The 22,119-nt window shown below is 41.0% G+C and overlaps 1 protein-coding gene across 3 annotated transcripts in view; it reads right to left on the bottom strand.

Moving 5' to 3' along the window:
- lrrtm4l1 (leucine rich repeat transmembrane neuronal 4 like 1) overlaps positions 1-22,119 on the bottom strand; it is a 143,580-nt gene that overhangs the window by 10,448 nt on the left and 111,013 nt on the right. For 2 of the 3 annotated variants that reach the window (XM_037753082.1, XM_037753081.1), the window contains one exon: positions 20,440-22,061. In XM_037753082.1, the coding sequence (XP_037609010.1) occupies positions 20,440-22,061 (1,622 nt within the window). Of the gene's footprint in view, positions 1-20,373; positions 22,062-22,119 lie in introns of all 3 variants that reach the window. The other variant, XR_005204433.1, reaches the window with a different exon arrangement.

Genomic DNA, 22,119 nt, shown 5'->3' with positions numbered 1-22,119 from the left:
TCACGACACGAGCATTAACTGCTCTCTTCCGGTGTATTGGTGTAGCTTTATTGTCGTCCGGGTGAGAACAGTAAAGCTTGTAGACGCTGTGCAGTGCCAGAAACAGGTTGTTATAACGAAAAGGGAAAAAATAAATCTGGAGAAATACAGGCGAATTGTGACCCCGGGAGGAAACCGGGAGAGGGCAATGAAAAACGTGAGTCTCCCGGTGAAATCAGGAGGGTTGGCAAGTATGCTCAAATGTATTTTTAATTTGCTATTATGTCTGTAGTAATATCTGGGAGAAAAGAAATAAGCTTGACTGAGCTGAACTGTGTTCACAACACAAAACGTATTTCATTAGAAGTGAGCCATAGTGACCCATATGTAAGTGGGCCAGTGAGAGTAAGCTGCTCTAAAGTCGTCATCATTTGAAGTTAAACAGAGAGCCATTTGGTGTGTGTATGCATTAAGCAAGAAATGCCAACTGTGGTGTGAAGGTATAGAGCTCAAAGATCTCCCCGAGGAAATCGGATCCACTGAGTTGTGGATGGGAGCAAACGGAGCACGTCCCTGATGAAATGTCTCAGCTTGTGTGCATATTTATGTAAGTGCATGCACATGCATGTTTATCGGGGGCCTGAACGTTATGATTTATGATGATTGTGATTTATGCAGGTGATGGATGACCACATTAGGAGCAGCAGGTTACCCTCCCCCCCCAACACACCTTCTCTCTCTCTGTATATATCATGTGGCGCACAATTAAAAAAATACATAAATAAAGCAAGACATCATTTCTTACCCTTGTTAGGATACATGTATCATCTAAGGGATCACGTTTGGCAGGTGTAATGGAAGACGCGGCCACGGTGTCATCCATTATTGGCGTTAACCCTGAATACACAGTTGCCAACAAACCATGTCCTCAAATTAAAAATATATTTATGATTTCTTTGGTTGTATAACTCATCTTTGATCTTACTCTTTTGTCAGAAATATCACAAAAATAATAGTTCCTGTAGCTTGAGAATTCCTGCTGCTTGCGTTGCTAGGCAACATCTAGCCTAGCTAAATATGAAAGGGCTGATATCAGCTTGACAAGTCTATGACTGTGCTGGGATTACAGGTTTTTCGAAAGTCTTGGACAACTTTGAAAAAGGTTTCGTCAGACAATGCAGTTCAGTGATCAGCCCGCTCTGAAATCATGAATACACTAAAGAATACAGAATAGTGTTGCATCATAAGCAACAGGATATCAAGGGGAGCTTTCCACCTGAGATACGCATCACCTAACATTTCCCTCATTCTCCAACTGTCTTCCATCATCACACTCACAGCTCGCTCTCCCTCTCTTTTATTCTATCTTTCTTTCTCACGCTCGAACTTGTGAACTCTCCTCATCTCTGCATTATTAAGAGCATGTTAGTCTCAGCAGTTTTGGCCACATGTTCCTTTGCTTTACCCCTATTGATGTCCTTCAAACCTGCAGAATGCCTACGCAAATAAGCTACTTGGTTGGGATCAGCAATGGCACATGGATTGCTTATCAGTTTTCCAAGTTTGAAAATGTAATCTACATTTTGTTTTGTTGTCAGATACATTTAAAATTAAAAACATGAACAGATTTGTGGATAGTCTGAATGAAAAATGAAACTAAAAACATCTTTCATTTCTTCAATTTCTGTCTGATTGGCTGATATCTGGTCAGTAACGAATCCAAATCCATCGTCACATTTACTGATAGCACTGCAGTGACAGGCTGGATCACCAACCATGATGAGAAGGAAGCCCTACCTGGACTACGGCCTGTGGGGCACTATGGTACAAAGCCAAAAACCTCTTACTAAATGGCAGCAAAACCAAAAAGCTAGTTGTGGATTTTGGGGAAGAAGCCTCAAAGGAACTGCACACCCCTGAGGATTGGCGGGACACTTGAGGAGAGGGTGGGCACCTTAGGGGTTTACATCACTGAAAATCTGACATGGTCCACACACACAGACATCTTGGTGAGAAAGGAAAGGCAATGCAGTTTAGCAATCTATTGGGTCCAAAAGACCTTCTCTTCTGGAGCATCCTAACCAACACATTCTCACTCCCAACTCGTCAAATACCAACACTGCGCTTCAAACTATGACTCGTACTAATGGACTTTACACTTAGATAATATCATGCGCATAAAAATGCCTTTTTTAGAGGACAAAATTTCATGTATGTACCTGTACGTATATGATGATTCTAATAAAGTTTAAGGTTTAGGCAACAAATAGAGGTGAATCTTCATTGGCCTCACAATTTGATTACGAATCCACTGTCTACAATTCATATGCACAACGATTCTCTCAAAGCTCTAAGTATCACATCCTCATATTTCTACTGCACATGGCTACTTTCTCATTAATTAATACAAGCAGTCAATATCTTTGGGACCCACGTCAGTACATAAACATTTCAAAAACAAAACATAAATCCTCCTGCAGGGCATTATAAGTATGCTGTAATCTAGAAAAAAGAAGGTTTTCACATAGCAGCTGTAAGACAGGGCACTTGCCTCTGGCAATTTTACACTGCATGAAATAGCCCCGCGGCTAGAGGACTTTGCCTTACTCATTGCGCTTCTACAATTACATGGTTTAGGTCACTGCATCTCCAGATGGAACAACACCACGCTTGAATTTCAGCCTGCATGTTTTTTCAGCACAACATTGTTGAAACAGAGCAGCTAATATTGGCGGCGAGAGCAACAAGTTAGCGGACTGCCGAGTGTTTGGATGCCATCTCTCAGCTCAACACACACACAGAGAGTGTGTGTGCAAAGCTCCACCCTCGGTGAATCACCAAAGGAGAGGAGAGAAATGAGGAGAGAGGAGAGAAACGAGTGCAACAGTAAATGACTGCGAAATGCAGTAAAGACTCACTGCATCGATGCAGAATCGTCCACATTGTGATGCATCTTACAATCGAAACATTTCCAAACCTCTAGTGACAAAAGTACTGGGTTAGGCTTAGGAAAAGATCGTGTTTTGGGTTCAAATAAGTTTGTTGCGGAACTTACGTACGCAGCGTTAGTTAAGTGTGGAAGTTACGAAACACAAATAAGGTAAAATAAGTCAACATTGACTGGGTTTAACACAGGACAGGGCAGGTTTGTTTGACCCGTCCATCCACACCGACCTCCTCCCCGAGCAGACTTTCGCACTCTTTATACTACGTCAGTTGCTATTACCTTCTAATACTGATGCCAATGGGCTTACAATGGAGTTAGTTAAACCCCTGATGCTCCTCACACAGACTCTCAGTACACCCTTAAACATTTTTCACAAGTTGAAGTAAAAGATCGAAGACTTTTTTCTACGCATACAAAAGGCTCATTTCTCTCAAACTGTGTTCGCAAATTTGTTTAAATCCATGTTAGTGTGCACTTCAGCTTTGCCAAGGTAATCCATCCACCTGGCAGGATGTTGATTAAACAGCCTGATCATCACACGGGTGTGCCTTTGGGGTTTGTCACGATAAAAGGGCTCTCTAAAATGTGCAGCTTTACCTTGAAAAAAGACACTGAACTATGGATTTCACATGACTAGGCACTTTTTTTTGCTATAGAAAAAAATCTCTGGCAGTTGCCAAATTTCCATCTTTGCTTGGCATATGTCCTCATATCGCCCTGCACTACTGTGAACTGTGCTGCTATAAGACTGTGTGTCTATATTCAAATCCAAATCTTTTTTCCCACTTGTCTTCTAGGGCCCAGTTGGAAACTGAGCGACACAGGGGTCCTGCTTTTTGTCATGTCGGCTCCCTGTAGACCCTCTCATCTCAGCTCAGGACGTTCCCTCAGTTCTTCAGTTCTGTGACTAACACTTCTACAGCTGGGTTCATACGTCTGTTTTGATCAAAAGTAGTTTTTTTCCATCATCAAGGCCATCTAGCTTCATTAGGGAATACTGTGTCATAGCTGAGTAACAGGTAATAAGGCCTCAATACACTGTGATTACTCCTAGCTGCAAAGGTGCCACAAAACCGGAGTCAATTTTTCTAATTTTCTTTTATTGACTGTTAGTTTTTACATGGATATTGAAACTGATGAGTATTTGACAGACCTTAATGACTTAGCCGTATGAAATTACCCAATAATAACATACCGAGGAAAGAAAAAGTCACTCTAAATTAGAGTTCGTGTGTATTATTTTTGCGGTCACAGACACTCCAATTAATCAACATTTCATAAGCCTGAATAACTCATTACCAAATGCACACTGTTGGTTCATGGCTGAACTAGTGGCTAATGAGGTGCCAAAATGTGCAGCAGCAAGTCTATATGTTTTGTTTTATTGCTAATAATATGAGAAAATGTCACCTATTATGGGGTTTGTATCTTTCCCGTCTGACATTGACTCATTAAACATTTCTATATGGAATCAAAATCTGCATTTTCAGGCCGTTCAGCCCTGTCTTGATGCAATACAATGCATTTGAATATGATTAAGTATGATAGAGTTGTTGTAAACACTTTTATTATTCCATTATTTCTACTGGACAGCATTTTGGCCACTGGTTACAGGAGGGCACTTTTGGCATCAGGACGAGAGAAAGACGTAAATTAAAACGGACTCAATGTAATCATCACGATAAAAACCTTTTTAGATGATTAATTATATTCAGTTCGGACAGATATTGGTACAATCTCATTTTATTAGGAGGAAAATGGAAATCAGTCAACTCAAATTAAGCCTTTCAAGCAGACCATTGTTTCTTCATAATGCAGCGCTGTTGTAGTTTATATAGTGTATATGCGGTGTATTCAATAATTGATTTTGACCATGTGAAGCTGTTGGTGAGCAGGAAAACACTGTATATTGATTGCTTTGTGATGGCAGTGTTATGGCTGGCTGTAGATAAAGTGAACCAAATGGGAAAAAGGCAGTTTAAAGGGCCGCATTTTAAATTAAAAAGTGTAAATATCATCAATATGAAGTTCTAGTCTTGGAGTGTGCTCGAATAATTTGGGATTTGACCTGATTGTGGTGAACTTAAAACTTGACTGATGTCAAATACCATTACGTTTACTGTAAAGTAGGGCTGTCAATCAATTGAAATATTTAATCGCGATTAATCGCATGATTGTCCATACTTAATTGCGATAAATCACAAATGAATCGCATATTTTTTTATCAGTTTCCTCGTCATGATTCCACGTCAGCTCATGTCCCAAGCGGCCGTCCTTGCGGAATGCATAACCGAAGCGCCACTAGGAATGGGGTGCGCTTGGACAGAAATGGTTAAACAGATGTGCCATGGGTATTTCAAAATAAAAGTGCATCTTAAAGATGATGATATGTATTGATGTTTTCACTTTGCATCGATTATATTGGATCATTGATCATTCAATACATCGATCCAGAATGATGGATCGTTAAACCCCTACTAGCTATTAATCCCTTTGTGCGTCTTGGGCGGATTGGACAGCTGTCTGATCACACTAAAAGCCAAGATAAAATGTATCCAAGTAGCATTCGAGACCGATTGAAATCCAGTTAGGTGGTTTGAGTCTGGCCAGATGGAGAGAAGGATGCATCCACAACTTTTTTTACAAAACCTACGTAAGCATACATCCTCCCTACAAGTGTTCTGCTTCAAGTGGTTTACGAAAATAGTCACTAAAAGCCTGTCATGTGACAATTAACAGTACTTACACTGAAAGTACATTTAAATTAGTCTTATTCAAGCTACAGGAAAAAAGGCTCCGCAATTTACGTCATACAATCATACAGGAAGTGCACTCAGCTGATGCATTTGAAGACAATGGTGCAGATGATATGAAATGAGAGGAGACCGGGCTCAGAGAGAATGGTGCCTCATTCAGTTGTGTTTCTGGTACTTGTTGAAAGAGGGGGAGGGAGTTACTCATACACTTCCCCACTCTCGGTTCTGAAATTGCTCTGACCTTTTGATCAAAACGGCTGCTATCAAAAGATTTCTATCGGTCTGATAAAGATTGGAGGTTTGGAATGTATCATTTATTTCATGAAACTGTCATCCCTCTTTGATGACGTATAATTTTTTATTTCAGTTTGCATAAATAGATGTCACTTTTAATGTTTTGTGTAATGTGAGGGCCAAACATTCACGATCTCACATTAGTTTCCCGGCTTGGATAGGAGGGGATAAAACATGACATCCTAAAACTCGTATTTTACATCTAAAGGGGTGGTGGAGACACACTACGGAAATTTAAATTCATCCAAATATAACGGGACTCTGGCTGAGCGCTCTTACTAATCCAACAAAACACAAACACAGTTTTATCTTTAGGCTACTGGGCCTCTATTTTCTAGTTTTTTAGCCAAAAGGACATGTTTAGTTAAGTTTTAAAGTTTAGCTCAGACAATTAATTAGCCTAATTTCAGACAGAACCCTGCCATGCAGAAGCAGCGCCGGTAACACAAATGTGTTTTGCTGTGTTTAATGTCTTTGGACACCAGCGGATACTACGAGGCATGGGTTTGTTGTCTTCCTACCCTTTGTTAAAGGTGCGTCATGCAAATCCTGCTGACATGTTCCAAATCAGCTGTGACTTTGTGATATCAGATTTGATCCTGAAGAACTGCAAAATAGCTGTAGGAGACATCTTTTTTCATTTCCCTCCCCTTCCCACTGGAGAGGCTGTTGACACTTGCCAGAGGGTGCAATTGTGCAATTAGCACTCCTACTGCCACTACTAGTGACAGTGTCATACTCAGCTGTTAGTAAATAGCAGGCGTAATGTGACATTTAACAGAAAATGGAATGCAAATGATATCATGATCCTGAATGTGATACCATGAAGTTCTTCAAGGGTATAAAAACACTAGCCTAAAAGCCTAAAAGTGAGTGTATCTGAGTAATTAAAAAAAAAAAATACAAAAAAAAAAAATACTCCCATAATGACCTACAATAATGCATAAATTGAGAAAAAAAAACGATGTCATAACATGTACTAAAAGTATTTCTGCACACAGGTTCCAGCGCTACTTCCTTCCCACAGTAGGTCCGCAGTTTACAGCCTCAGCCTGGCCCTCGAACGCTGATCTGCATGTGTTTGCTGTATAAGTGGAGAGCCCCCGTATGGTGTTGTGTTAGAGCGCCCTGTGTGGAGTAACGGGCTGTAAAGTGCATGATGGGTAAGCTCCTTTACAGGGTTTCTCACTTCATTAGTTTTTACAAGAACTGATTAAAGGAGAGGGGGAATCATTTTATTAAAGAAGAAAAAATATATCTAATCAGAAACTTTTCCAAAAAGGCAAAAATAGGGCTAGATAATACTGCATATTTGGTAACATAAACTCTAAACCCAGGATTGATTTCCAGTAATGACTCCCCGTCAACACACCCGACCTGTCTTGTTTACCATGCTTTGCGAGTGTGTCATCACCATTCATATATATACAAACAATGTGTTTATGATTAAATTATTTAGAGTATAATTTATTTTACAAGAGCACAACGTTCTCCATAGATGTAGCCTCTTAAAAAAAAAAAAAACTACGGCTTTGACTTGAAGCGTTTCTAGTTGATTGAGGGGTCATTGACGATGACTCCACTCATGGACTTTCAGGGCGCAGCCCTACATGTATCATAGTCACATACTGACATAGCAAATTTGCTTTCTGGTGAGATGCTTAACTAAATTTCATTGGACTGGTACTTACTGCAAAATGACGATAAAAAATATGATCAAATGTGATATCAATATGGTTACACTTTATTTTAAACCTGTCTATTTGGCATTCATAAGCAGCATATAAACAGTTAATACATGGTTGCAGTGCACTTCTAAGCCAATATAAAGACATTTTTAGCATTCATAAATGTGGTATAAACAGTTAATGAATGCTTGAAAATACATTTTATTTACACTAAATAAAAAAAAAACATGATTTTGCTGAGGGTCAGAACTTTAGAAGCAGAAACAAAACTTTCTGTCCATGTTTTTCTCCTTCTCCTACAATGGCATAAACTGTAAATCTTTTTAAACGTTCACCCTAAGTAGAAAAAAGCAACTTAAGGCGACATTGCTCTGTTCTCCAAAAAGGAGTGGCCTCCGTGGGTGGCTGCTGTCTGATTCCAGCTCAAATGAACAGTATGCCTATAGGGCACCATTCCAAAATATGTGATCTCCGCAAATGTCTCTGCTCCCTCCTGAAAACCACACTTTAATAATTCAAACATTAGCAGATAAAGAGCCAAAGCCTTGTGAAATAAAAATTAATGTGACAACAAAAAAAAATAAAAAATACTGCAAATACAGTTCAGCAAAAAAAGCAACTTACAGCGAAAAGATTAAGACAAGACGAGGCTATAAAATATGGATGGTGTTGTACAATATGATTCTGATAACACTGGCGAATTACGATGAAGCACTCCTCCCGGAAAAAAACAATGGTGTGAAATTGATATTGATATTCTCTAACTTGAATTGAATGATATTTAAAAAAACAAAAAAATCTAATATGCTTTGGAGCACAAGACAATGAACTGTGCCAAATTACAGCATAAACTACTAGCAGAGGGATCATATTGTCAAATTTATGAAAGCACATAAAGTCAGCCTCTAAACTATTTTCGAGTGCCCTATCTCTTTTGAAGAGCAGGATGGAGCATTTAAGGGCTTTTATTCCCACTTTCTCACAGTTTCAAAGCCCATGGCTCAGCATGTGTGGCAGAGACGGCTTTGTCTCAATCCTTCATAGCTGCAGTAAACTGGTCACTGCTGTAAGTCTCCTTAAGAACCTGCAGACCTGCTCTCCCTGCGTCGAGGTGCTATTTCTTGCCTGATTGCACATTATCCACCAGCCTCATAATTATATAAATAGCACTTGGAATGGCATGGTGCCTCCTTCTTTCCTCTTTTGATTCCAGCAGCCTTTATTTTCCCTCATTGTCTAAACTCCACTGGTTCACAGTTGCCGATAAAACTCCAAACGAGGAATCAAAGGTGCTACAAGGGAAGGTTAAGTAAGGAAAATGGGTTGGTGGGTGTGTATGCTCATTCCCTGTAGGAATAGAATATTACACTAGAGCTCCAACTTATAATTATTTTTCATTATTAATTATAATTTTCTTTTTTTTTTGGTGCAATCTGAGGGGTTGTGAGATGATTAACGGGATAATAAAGAAGAAGAAACATAGTTCTGCTACATAAATTACAATATTTTAAGCCATGCTAAAGGCTAACACACGCGTCACACGCTGTGCGTATAGGGCACCGAGGGCAAACAGACTGGCTATAACACTCTCGTTTGCCACCTCGCAGGAAAGACAACTCAACTTTGGAGCAATATTTAGCCCCTTTCCCAGTAACCTAACATGACGAATCAACAATTTCAACATTCAGCCTACAGTATTTTCTTTCTAAATGCATGATATTTCCAAAGTAAATGAGTAATCGTGTTAAATAATTGTGATCTCAATATTGACAAAAATAATCGTGATTACGATTTTTGCCATAATCGAGCAGCAAACTTCTTATTTCTTTTAACATCAAAGTGAAGCAAAAACAAGTAAAATACATATTTGACTTGAAGGGGACTTTAAAGGATATATTTGGATTTTTAATACATGCCATGTGTACGCTGACATGATTATGGGATGCTGTAATCAGTCCCATCAGTCCTCTTCACACTGGCCATGAGGCGACACCTTGTGAAGTGACTACACTGTAAGAAATGGAGGACAAAATCCACAGTCGCGGTGCTGTGAAAAACACTAATATCTAATATGAAACTTCAGCGGCCCCACTTGATTTGGTAGTTCAAGAGTGTATCTTCATCCTGGCATGTAGGCTTACTGCTGTTTATCCCGGCAATGCAACTAAAAGGAGGAATCCTCCACCGCAAGGACACACTGTCAGGGGAGACACAAGTAGTACTAAAGAGAGTATAAAATTGGACATAGGCTGGAACGTGGACTGTGGATGTTGTCCCCCATATACAGAGTCGTTGTGGAGAAAAAAAAAGGAATTGCTTCATGGCCAGTATGGACAGGAGTTCGTCTGCAGCTAGTGGATATTTGTTTCTCGATAATCACTTTGTCTATCAAACGTCAGAGAAAGGTGAAACGAGTCAATCACAACTTCCCAAAGCCTGAGGTGACATCTCCACATTGATTGTTTTGTCAGACAGCCAGACAGCCCAGATAAATGATGAACCCAGAAGATTTACTCCCTTCTACCACCAGACGGTGATTCGTTAATTTCTAACAGAGGGGAAGGCCCAATGGGAGCAACCCCCAGCCTCCACGCCACCAACTAACACACACAACCATGTACACTTCCTACAGGACATTGTTGCAGAACACCTTAACCATAACTGTACTCATGTCTCCCCTAAAATGTTTTGTTACAGAGGTGGCTCGGTCTGGGGGTGTATTTTCAGCAGCACAGATGCTACTGAATGACCATAAAAATATTATAGGAACACTACAGATGCCGATGTGTCTCTATAACCCTTTGGCTCTTCCACGACTACAAGTACTTGTCCCTTTGATCATGAATGTGTCACTACTCTATAGAGTATATACGTAAACGGGAATGTACAGTGAGCTGGTCATTGTTGTGAAATAAACCTCCGACAGGGCGATGCGGACCCAGATTATCAAGACAAAAGTTACAGAAGGCCGAGACCGAGAGAAAAAAAGCGCAATTACTTCAGCTGCTACTTCAGCACCATGGACAGCGCCATGGATTTACCAATTCACAGTCCTCAGTCAGATAAAGGATTAATGAGTGAGTCAGACTAGACGAACAAATTTAACTAAACAACCCCTCTGGCCCTGCACTCTCTTTGCTACTAGGGGATTGGAGATGGGGCATGGCAGGTTAACAAAAGGGGGGGTGCATTTTGGTCATTTTGCTAACATCAACAACAACTGACTATCACATAAGACAAAGAAAAGAATCCTCAAAATGTAGATCCAGGAAATCTTCGGTAGTATTTTCTTGAAAGTGACATTACTAATTCATTGATTATATTATCAAAATGGTTGCTGATTAATAGTATGTCCATTTATTGACTAATAAATCACTTGTTTTAGCTCTAAACTGGATATACACATGGCATGTGAATAGTATTAAGATGGACTTAGAAGAGTAAAAGTATGCCTGGGGCATCCTGGTGGCGTAGGTGTTTAAGATGCTAACCATGGAATTGCAACGTCCCTGTTTCAAGTCCAGCCAGAGACATCTTTTCTCTAACCTGGTAATTTCCTGTCAGGGCTGGAAGTTTGGTAAAGTGTGCTAGTTGCCTGGGGCCCACTCCGAATACTGACATTTGAAAAGCTCAAGAAACAACAAATGTTCAAAATCGTTGTTAATGATTTTCTGTTGACCATCTCATCAATTATTTGTTTGAGCGCTATATTAACACTACCTCCTTTGTAAAGAGATTGTGTGAGCGTGTGTAGGCAAGTGTTGTTCATTTTAATTGCACATCTACTGTGCAGTGGAGTCATGTCACGATACTGCAAGTTACACTTATTCCCATTCAGTATCTGCTCATTTTAGGGCGGTTATGTATTCGCGCCGACTTTGTAGTTATAAAGACCGTGGCAGAATAGGATGTCTGTGGGTTTTTGACAGAACAAGTGAAGGTGGGTGGGTTGATGCTACTGTTATCGGAGGATGAAGCGCGCAGGGGCTGCCAAAGCCCGTGGCAAGTGGAAAAGGGGGGGCAGGTAGAAGATTATAAAATTCAATTTAGGGCAATAGAGGGGGTGGATCTTTTATATAAGACGCGACTGAGCTTGTCTCCCCTTTCCAGTCTAAGACACAAACACACATGGATACACACAAAAATATGCTGTAGAATCTCCTCTCTGTGTTTTTGTTGTGCTATCCAGTAAAACAGAAGATCCCTATTTGTCTTTGCTTCAGGGCCGAGCCGAGCTCCAGATGCTGCTAATAATACACGGCTCATTGGGGTTTGTGAGTACGTATGACTGTATTTCAGCATGTGCAATTGGGAGGAGCGCCTGGGGTGAAGAGCCACGTTCACAACACTTCAGTACATGCATCATCATCCGGTGCAGCGTCTGCGGGGAGAAGTTCTTTTGAGGAGGACCCGGCAATCGAGGGAAGAGGGCATGAAATTGCCCCTCTGAGATATTTAAGAGGTAGTTGCACTGAATAAGTGGAAATACTTCCCACCAAGGGGTTTGCCGGCACTGTCGTCCGGGCAGCTGTTCGTTTACCAAATGATGATAAACGAAGGTGTTTTTTTTTGCAGTTTTCCTCTGTTTTGTCGACCAGAAAAACACTTGAGCCAAGCCGAGAAAAACATATATCTTGCCCTCATTAGCTCCCCGTTTCCATTAACAGCAGTTCATTTATTGGCTGACAAGAGCAGCATGATCTCGCTCGCACTCCAGTGGGAGCTCAAAAGCTGCATTGAACAGAAACAGAAAGCTTTCCATAAACTATAAAACCCTCTTAATAATTCAGTCTTTTAAAACTCCATCTTGCTTGATCACAGAAATGATGAATTTAATTATTCAAGGCCAGAGAGGGTTTCACGATGCACACATTAAAAAGCTGCTGTTTCTGCGCCTGAAAGGGAGAATTTGGTGCGGGTTAAATGGAATATGAGACCTACTGTATATTCATTGAGATCGCTCTCCGCGGCACACGCCCGCTTGCACGTAAGCCCTTAATAGTTCCTTAAAACTGCTGGGGTAAAGGGGAGAGGGAGCGTAAAATGAAAAGTGTTCTTCTAAATGCTTTTTGGAGGAACGCCTATCAAGTGGAACGGAACTGGAGGGGAAATTAGCCACGGGACATGCAAAGTGAGCGCGGTGGCTGGCTGTGTGACATCCTTCTCTCTTCAAAGCTGCCTGAGGGGAGGAGGGGTGCAAGCACGGTATCTCCATAAGGCAGGGAGGGCTTGAGGAAAAGACCAGAGAGACACGGTGAACTGGCTAATCTGTTTTCTCCTGTAAATTACCTAATGCTGATTTCTTAGACTGATGTTGTGATTGTTTATGCCACTAAAGTGTTTTCATCCTTTTACTAGTCCTGTTGTGCATGCTTTGGTCCAATTTCAACCATCTATCATACAGATAAATGATGACTAGGAATGGACGTCGTTATGATTTTATCAATACCGCTATCGATACCTGTGCTGCTGATCAACGTATCCTCATACAACGGTTCGTATGATATCTTACACAAAATTATTCCTCATTTTTCGTGCTTTTTCCTACGAATGTTAAGCAGCATGTAAAGCATGTGTAAATTTCCATGCATGTCATAATCTGAAGTGAAAATGCAGTCTTTCTAATCAAAACCTCATACAATAAGCTCCATTTTTGAGACGAGAATGTGCCATTTAGGCTTTGAACACGCCAGACGTGTTAGGCCTATGTTAAAAAGTAATAATATAATATGCAATTGTGGTTGAAATACAATCAGATATCGCTGAAGAACTCAGGAATACAATGCCATGAAATATGTATTTTTTTTTTCCCAATGCAGCCACAACTTTCAAAAGACATTTTTGTCTGAAAACAACATCCATTTTTTAACTACTAACCCGGTTTATTACTTCATAAAGCACATCCCACTGTGTTTTATCAGCTCATGAAAGAATAATCTGGAGTTTGTGAATAGCATTTGCTTGTAAAAGGGAAAAACACAAAGTGAACCTCAAACTGTCTAATGACATTATCGTCATCTAATAGAAAGTTGAGTAGTGGACTATAAAATAGTGTCATGCAATGTTCATATTGCAACCATATTGTATAGTGTACTGCTGATTAGAAGTAATGTATTCTAATAAATATTTATACTGTGCATTTTGCAGATATTCTTTAGATATATATCTCTAGAGTTGATATGTATATTTACTGTGTATTTACTGTTCCTACTACTGCTGTAACAATAATTTCCCAATCTGGGATCAAGTACATCTATCTATCTATAAAATGAATAGGTGCGACAGTGTTCCTGCTGTTAATGATGCCTATTCAATTGGTGTCATCCATAGATTCTCAATTCAAAATTGATCCAATGTGTATTTAGTCCACTGAAATGCAATATGAAACTGGCATTTCAGCTAAAAAAAGAGGTGGCTGGTGCCACTGATTGGCCCCCCCAGATGCCAACCCCAAATTTCTGCCAAGTCATTGGCTTTCACCTCGCTATGGGGTGGTTGTTTAGCCAGCAAGTCTGGTTGTGCCTGTACGGTTGAAGTCGTGCCGTGCCCCCTTTGCCTTTATCGTTGGAAACTTGGAGGAGCTTTTCAGTGGAATACAGCCCGGTCTCATTGCCAGGTTGTCAAATACACTGTGTCGTGCATGAACACACTAAAAGAGTGCCTTACATAACACGTAAATACACATTGTTGCTTTGTCCAAAAAATCATTTCACACTAGCTGTAATGATCCATCTTACTTAACCAGTCACTTCATGCTGGTGTCCTCAGATTAAAACAAGCCTGTAAATTGGTGTTATGTTGGTGTACAATGAGACGGATTACCTAACACTTTACAGTTTGTTCTGCACACTGCAGACTTTAATATGGTCAGAACCTGTTCTTAATTCTTTATCCAAAAACATTCAGGCTGTCTTATTCTAATTTAGAGGAATATAGAACCCATGGTTTGCATAATGCGTTTTATTTGGTGGTTTTCTAAGAACGTTTTACTACTTAATAGGCTTAACTTTTGTAAATGAGCTCAGAAAAAGGTCATATTTATATTATATATTCAGTGTTGATGTTAGCCTATAACTAGGTTCTGCAAAATAGGAGACTGACAATCAACAGTACATGTGTATGCATGTAGCCTATACATTTATGTTTGAGCCTATTATTAGTAAAATAGTAGTGCATAAAAAAATTGTCATCTCTTGTGGACACCTCTAGACCTAGAACCGTCACTGACCACTTTTGTAAAACAGAAGATGATCTACGTGCTCTGTACAAAGGAGAAAAAAACGAGTGTTCAACTATGTTTTACATCTCTGGCAGTGCAGTATACCCTCTGTGCTGCAAGGCTAGTACCTGTAAAATCAATCATTTTCCACAACTTTGAAGGGACATAAGTCTGTCAAAATGAGTTATTATCTTTGCTGAATCACGGTTGGCTGAAGTTTTGTCATGTGGTGCGGTGTGTGTTGGTTGGCCGGTTTGTTTGTTGGTGCTGGAGTTCAATTATTCACTCGCTAACGCTATAGTCTCTGGGTGATGATGTACTTTCATCATGCAAAGCTACTTATCAAGTTCTTAAATCCAAAGTACACCCAAACACTGGCCTTCTTTGAAGATTAACCACGCTAATTTTGGAAACATTGACTTGATTCAGAGTCTTACAAGACATGAATCTCAGTTCTTTTTTAAATCAACTTTTTCCCCCTAACCCACACTTATTGGGGCACTGTTAATTATGTGAGTTACAATAACAGTTGCGGCTCTGGCGATTTGAAAATTGCACTCAGATATTAAAATACTTAATTGTTCAGCTCTACTAGATATAAAGGATATAGGCTAGACATATAGATAGTTTACCTTTTAATTAGCTGATGGTGTTAGTGTTGGATTTGCCAGAGCTGATGGCCTTGCAGTCACTATGGTCCCAATTTGTTCACCCTACTGTAGTACTTTTCTCCAATAGGAGATATTGCAGCTGTCAGATATTCCCAATAACTCCTAGTCGAGACATCCTGAACTGTATTTCCCATTCAAGTGCTCACATTTAAACTTTGTACAATATGATGTGAATTTGGCATTAGTGAATGCATTTTGGTGATCTCAGCAAAATCCTGCTGCATCCAAAGTCAATGTAAGCAAAAGTCCAATCAGCCAGAGTACAGAGTACCTTCTGGGTTTGCAGTTTTTGTTTTTAAGTTTGGAGTATCCAGCCCCAAAGTGAAAAAGACAGTGTATTGTTCAAAACTGTTTTGCTGCTGGGCTCTGACACCATTCTATGCTGGTCTCGACAATACCTCGCTGAATCCTACAGCAAGGTAAATGTGTTGTGTTGCCTTTTGTTCTTCCACACTGCCATCCACAGAGACTGCTGGCGCTGCACGGAACCCATAATGAAAGGCAAAGCCGGCTGTGCCGGCCAGCAAGATGGCACTTTCATCAAACTAAACCAAGCTTACGCCAGCTTCTCAATTATTAAGCGCCTGAAATAAGCAACAGTGTAGAACCCACTGCCCTACAGCAGACTACCAAAGACACCTGTCAGTGATGTTGAAAAGGAGAGATTGTTTTTGAGATGATGAGATTTGGATTATGGTTATGTAGAGAGATAATACGCTGATGAGGATTGCTACAGAAATACTTTCAGTGTTTGAAGAGAGAATTAGAATATCGCTTTTGTTTTGTAGCAGAGTGCAGTCAAGCTGCGTATTGGTGCCAGATGTATGACGAACACAGCAGCTTTAAAAATTTGTTTTGTTTATACTATATTATATTTAGCATAGAGCACGGCAGCAGCTTCACATAATTATACGTATATGACAGGTTTGGAACATATCCAATGTATTTATTTATCTTTAAAAATACATCAAAAAGATTGTTTTTCCCCATTTTACAAAGCAGCTAACTTGGATGCTACAGACTAATTTGGAGTGTAAATAATTACAATATCAATTTGCTGCCTGCTTGGGATTTTCCCCAGTAGGATAGTAGAGTAGAATTGGATAACTGTGAATTGAGAGAGGCACAAAATTCTCCAACAGTCTTCTACCGTCGTAACTTCTCCTGTCAATGCAAGAACACCATTAAATGCACGCCATGGAGGTAAACATGTTAGGGGTCAAAGTGAAACTTAATTGAATTTTGCAAAACCTGGCAGGACATCCGTTACCTTGCACGGCAGCTGGATTGTCGCAATGTCATGAGATCACGAGAGAATCGCGGAATCACATATCACATAGAAATTCATCTTTTCACAAGCATCAATTTTTGCATTTGTGTCTGGAAAGTCAGTGCGCGGACAATGAAAGCTCCTAAAGACGACAGCGTAGATGCTGCAGTAGCATTAGTTAAATCAGAGCAGGAGAGCATGTCTTCATTGAAAGAAGAGCAAAGAACGTCACTGAAGGCTTTTCTCGATGGAAAAGATGTTTTCGTTCTTCTTCAGACTGGCTTCAGCAAGAGTTTGATTGACAGATGGTTCATCAAATCACCTGTCAAGTATTTTTGGCTGGAACGTAGAGGGCAAGCCCTACAAATGCAAAAGTATGTCAATGAGTGACTGACAGAGTGACTGAGTGACTGAGTGATGAAGTTACATGATTGGTCGGCCGAGTGTTGGGGTTCCCTCATTCGTCGTTTCTCTTTCAAAATGAAAAGGCGGGAACAGTCCTTTATTCAAATGAGCCCGTCCAGCATGTTGCGTCCGGCTCACAAAAATTGGACCAAGCTGTCAAACTAGGCGATCGAGTTCCTGTTTGAAACAGCAAGCAGAGAACCAGGGACCAATCAGGTGCATTCCACGATTGGGTACATCACCGCTTGAATGGCCATTTGAGTGGAGCAGCGCATCCCTTAGTGTCCTCACCGGACCTGGTGAGCATGTACCTCTGGATTTAACATTGTAAACATGACCACTGACTATTTGTATATCAATTTAGCCACAAATTCACAGACCGACCATACACGGCCAGCCATATACTCGGTTTTGACCAAGTCTTGTTTGAAAGTGCCCGCGCTTTTCCAAGCAGTTTCCAATGGTGGCTTCTCAGATGATTCTGTGTAACAACACAGAAAGGAGAGCATTGAAAATAACGCTCTTACTCTGGTAAAGCAGGGTTAGCAATCTCTGGCAAGCCCACATCTCAAGCAATGTACACAGGGATTCTGGTTCTTTTTTTTTCATGCACGCTGCACAAGCCCCAGATTTGTTTATTTTGAGAAAACTGTGCAACTGCATTTTCGCTCTCTGGAGAGAAGCTCAGAATTGGGCAGGTGTGGCTGAGCATGCTCAGGGACCCGGTTCTGTGTTTACAAAATCCATGTTCTTTTGTGTGTTTTCAACAGTTTCTGGATGTTGTGGCACAAAACTGAGTGTTCCTCAGCAAACACAACAATTTCTTCATCAAAAATGTCTCCGCCTTGCCATGGAGGCATGAGTCATAGTTGAAACTGATGAAGTATGGAAGTTGAATTGCTGAATTTGTGAAAGGAGTCAAAGCTTTCTCCATGAATAGCACCCTAATTGGGTTTAGATTAAACATTGGTTTCGTCCCTTAATCACCATTGGACTGTACCTCTGAAGTGCTCCTTCACTCAAAGAGAGCACCTAGAACTCAGTCCCAGTCTGATTGCTTGATTCACTGCTGCCTTACTAAATCATATGCATACAGATTGCTAGCACAAATCTCTCAGCGAGGCAGAATAAAACATCTTCTTTCAGTGGTGCATCGTGAAGCACCGGCATTCAATTTGTTCTCACAATATACTTTACCATTGCCTTTTCAAAATTGCTTATACACTACATAAAACCACATTCATAACGATTCCACTATAGCTCCAAATGATAGGGCTTATCATGTGAGTAAACTCACTTCAGTGTAGCTGTCAAGCTTTCCTTCGGAACGCAAGGCACAAGCAAAGATGTATTAAACAAATTGCCGTAACTGCAAGTATGAGCTTTAGAACATCTTTATAGTCGATGTAAAAAGATAGAAGCTGGAACTGTTCCATTGTCAATATCAAGAGATTTATGACTTATACAGAGAGGGCTGACTTGGTTGACTTGCTTTTTATTTATTTGACCTTCCCCTTGCAGTAATGCTGACGGATCCCACAGGAAAAAATTAGGTCTGTCAATCGATTAAAATATCCAATTGTGATTAATGGCAAATAAATCGCACATATTTTATCATTTCAAAATGTACCTTAAATGGAGATTTGTCAAGTATTTAACATTCTTATCAACATGGAAGTGGGAAAATGTGCTTGCTTTGTGCAAATGTATGTATATATTTATTATTGGAAATCAATTAACAACACAAAGACATTACAAATATTGTCTAGAAACCCTCATAGGTACTTCATTTAGCATAAAAAATATGCTCAAATCATAACATGGCAAACTCAAGCCCAACAGGCAACAACTGCTGTCAGTGTGTCAATGTGGTGACTTGACTATGACTTGCCCAAAACTGCATGTGATTATCATAAAGTGGGCATGTTTGTAAAGGGGAGACTTGTGGGTACCCATAGAACCCATTTTCATTCACATGTTTTGATGTCAGAGGTCAAGGGACCCCTCTGAAAAAGGCCATGACAGTTTTTCCTCACTAAAAGTTAGCGTAAGTTTGTACTTCTTTTTACATTTTATCAAACTAAATATTTGGCAAATATAATTATTTAATCAACCCTTTGAACTCTGTAGGGACCCACTGGTGAACCCGTCACACAGTAGGTGTGCACCCAAAGCATCCTTCCTGAGATCAAACAAAGACGAGGCGAGTGATTGTAATTACCCTGGCTTATAAATATACTCCTTATCATAGCAGAGGGATCCGCATTCAAGACATATCATAAGCTATGGGATTACCGTGGCGCCTCGCCTCTTTGCAGATTACCATAAATCAACACACACAGCAGAGGGGGTGTTCCGGGGAAACATGAAGGGCAGTTACAGTGCACATCCATACACGAAACCACACACACCATAGTCACCTATAATGGATGTTCAACCTTGTAATGAACAAGTTAACATGTTCCACCTTTTAGTTGCGTTCAAGGCCTCTCAAGCAACTCCTCTAGCTTTGCCATGTGATAGCAGAACTGTCAACTTCTGATCAATACCAATACACTTCATCCACCATTGCTGGAAGTTTGCATTGGTATATAAAATAAACTTTCCCACAGAAATAAGTTCTGTAGATGCACAATGATGTACCAGTTCACCCACCCTCAACACTCCCCCAAACACACACATACCCAAATACAGTACAAACAGATGTGAAATAAATAATGTTTGAGCCATGCCATGCTGATGTGGTTTGTGTTAAAATAGTTAGTGTCCAATTATTCATGGTCCCTTATAGTCGACATGCCATGAAGGACATTTGTGAACATTTCCAAGTGAAGCTTGAAAATGAAAATTGAATACAAAGGTGAATACCGTGTTAAAGCTACGCTCAATTAACGTCAGAGGACCCAAAAAATCCAATACTGTATTAATGTTATAATGTGGTCCTCTGAACCCATGTAGTAGATTGCTTCCCCTGGATCAGATTAATTATTTTCTATTTTCCACTTTAACATTTTACAAGTAAAACCTGAATAATTGGAGACATCTAACATTTCAAGTCAGGTGTGTTATGAACGAAGGGGTCAAGGATGCTTAACTGTGAATCAACAGTGTCTTTTTACAGGGCATACTTGATAAAGGATTTACCTCTCTGTTGAGCCTTTGTATTTTGATTTTGAGTTTTTATTTTTGGGCTGATGCGATGAATCATACCTCACACTCCCTGGAGCCAGAAATTGTGCATGTGCAGGAACCAGTGCCATTGCCTAGCACCTCCAATGCCTCTGGTGTGGCAGCAGGGTTGTAGCTCATGTAATACTCTTGGAGCTGGGAGCTCAGGTTCTGCTCTGGCTCTGGACTCTTTTTGCGACGCTTCCGCCCCACCATGGATCGCTGCTGCAGCAACCTGGTTGCACCTGGATAGCGCCGCCACAACACATAGATAATTGTCAAGATTAGGGACATGGTGAAGAAGAGTGCCACGCTGCCCACCACCACTTTGTGCAGAGTCATGTGCTCCGACTCTGGGGGTGGTATGACAGTGGGTCGAGTGCGAGTGACTGAATCCCTTGGGTCTTTGCTCATATGCCCTGGAAGGGTAGGATGAGGAATCGGTCGAGGTCTGAATGGTGGGACAGGACCAAAGGTGCTGGCTGGTGGAGAGCCGCTAGTAGGGGCAAAGGTCGGTTCACCGGTGGCTTCAGAAATGAGCTCCGACATTGGTGAAGGTGTTTCAGTCAGAACGTAATCAGTTTCCTCACAAATACCATGGCTCCTTGTGGCTTCCATAATTTTTTCTCCCTGGAGATACTTTGGGCTGCTGCATATCATCGTGGTGTCTTTACTACCCCGAAAATTCCTCAACCAAGCCACAAGTGGGCATATGCCAGTTCCACAGTCCCACATGTTCCCAGCTAGGCTGATGGAGGTCAGTGAGATCCATGCCGACACCGCCTCCTGAGACACATTGGACAGTTTGTTGGATTCCAGGTTGAGGACTTGAAGGTTGGGCAAGCAGTGAAACACAGCTGGATCCAGGGTCTGGATTTCATTTCCAGACAGATCGAGTTTCTGCAGTGTATACCAAGTCCACGGAAGGCCCTGGTTGACCACCCTAATGCGGTTCCACTGCAGATAGAGTGATCTCAGGTTGGCTAAGCGCGGAAACAGAAAAAAGTTGATCCTTGAGAACTGGTTGTGCTCCAGATGCAACTCCATCAGCTTCTGTAGCCCCAAAAAGGTGGTGCGGGTAAGAGCCTTGATTCGATTATAGCCCAAATCCAGAAACTCCAAACTTCGGCACTCCAGGAATGCTCGAATCGGGATGTTGGAGAGACCATTTGAGCGTAGGTGTAGGTTTTGCAATTTCCGTAAGCCGTGGAATTGACCTGGCTGCAGGATTTCCAATTTGTTGTAGGACAAGTCCAGACTGCGAAGATTGGGAATTCCGTGGAATGTTGAATTGTGCAGGGATGTGATCCTGTTGGAGCTCAGTATCAGCTCTTTAAGCCTGCGGACCCCCTGGAATGCTCGACTGTCAACGGCTGAAATCTGATTATGGTCCAAGTATATCCAGAGAAGCTGGCTGAGGTGAGCAAATTGATACGGAAGCAGAGTGTGCAGTTCATTGTAGCGCAGGGAGAGGCCTTGGCAGCCTACTGAGATGTTCTCTGGGACATCTAAGAAGCCAGCGGAATCACAATGGACCGTTTTCCCCTCACATCGGCAGCTATTGGGACAGGTGCGCTCACCAAAGCTGAACAGCAGGGGAGCCCGTAAGAGGAGGAGAAGAGGAAAGAGGAGGTGTGTCAGTCGTCCATCACACATCAATGGACCTACAAGACAGAGAGAGAAGAGAGGAATATAAGGATTTCACTTAAGTCACATGTTTAG

The sequence above is a fragment of the Sebastes umbrosus genome, chromosome 19, assembly GCF_015220745.1.
Source record: "Sebastes umbrosus isolate fSebUmb1 chromosome 19, fSebUmb1.pri, whole genome shotgun sequence".
NCBI lineage: Eukaryota > Metazoa > Chordata > Actinopteri > Perciformes > Sebastidae > Sebastes > Sebastes umbrosus.
Note: the sequence above shows the minus strand (reverse complement) of the source record. Positions and strands in the feature narration are given on the sequence as shown.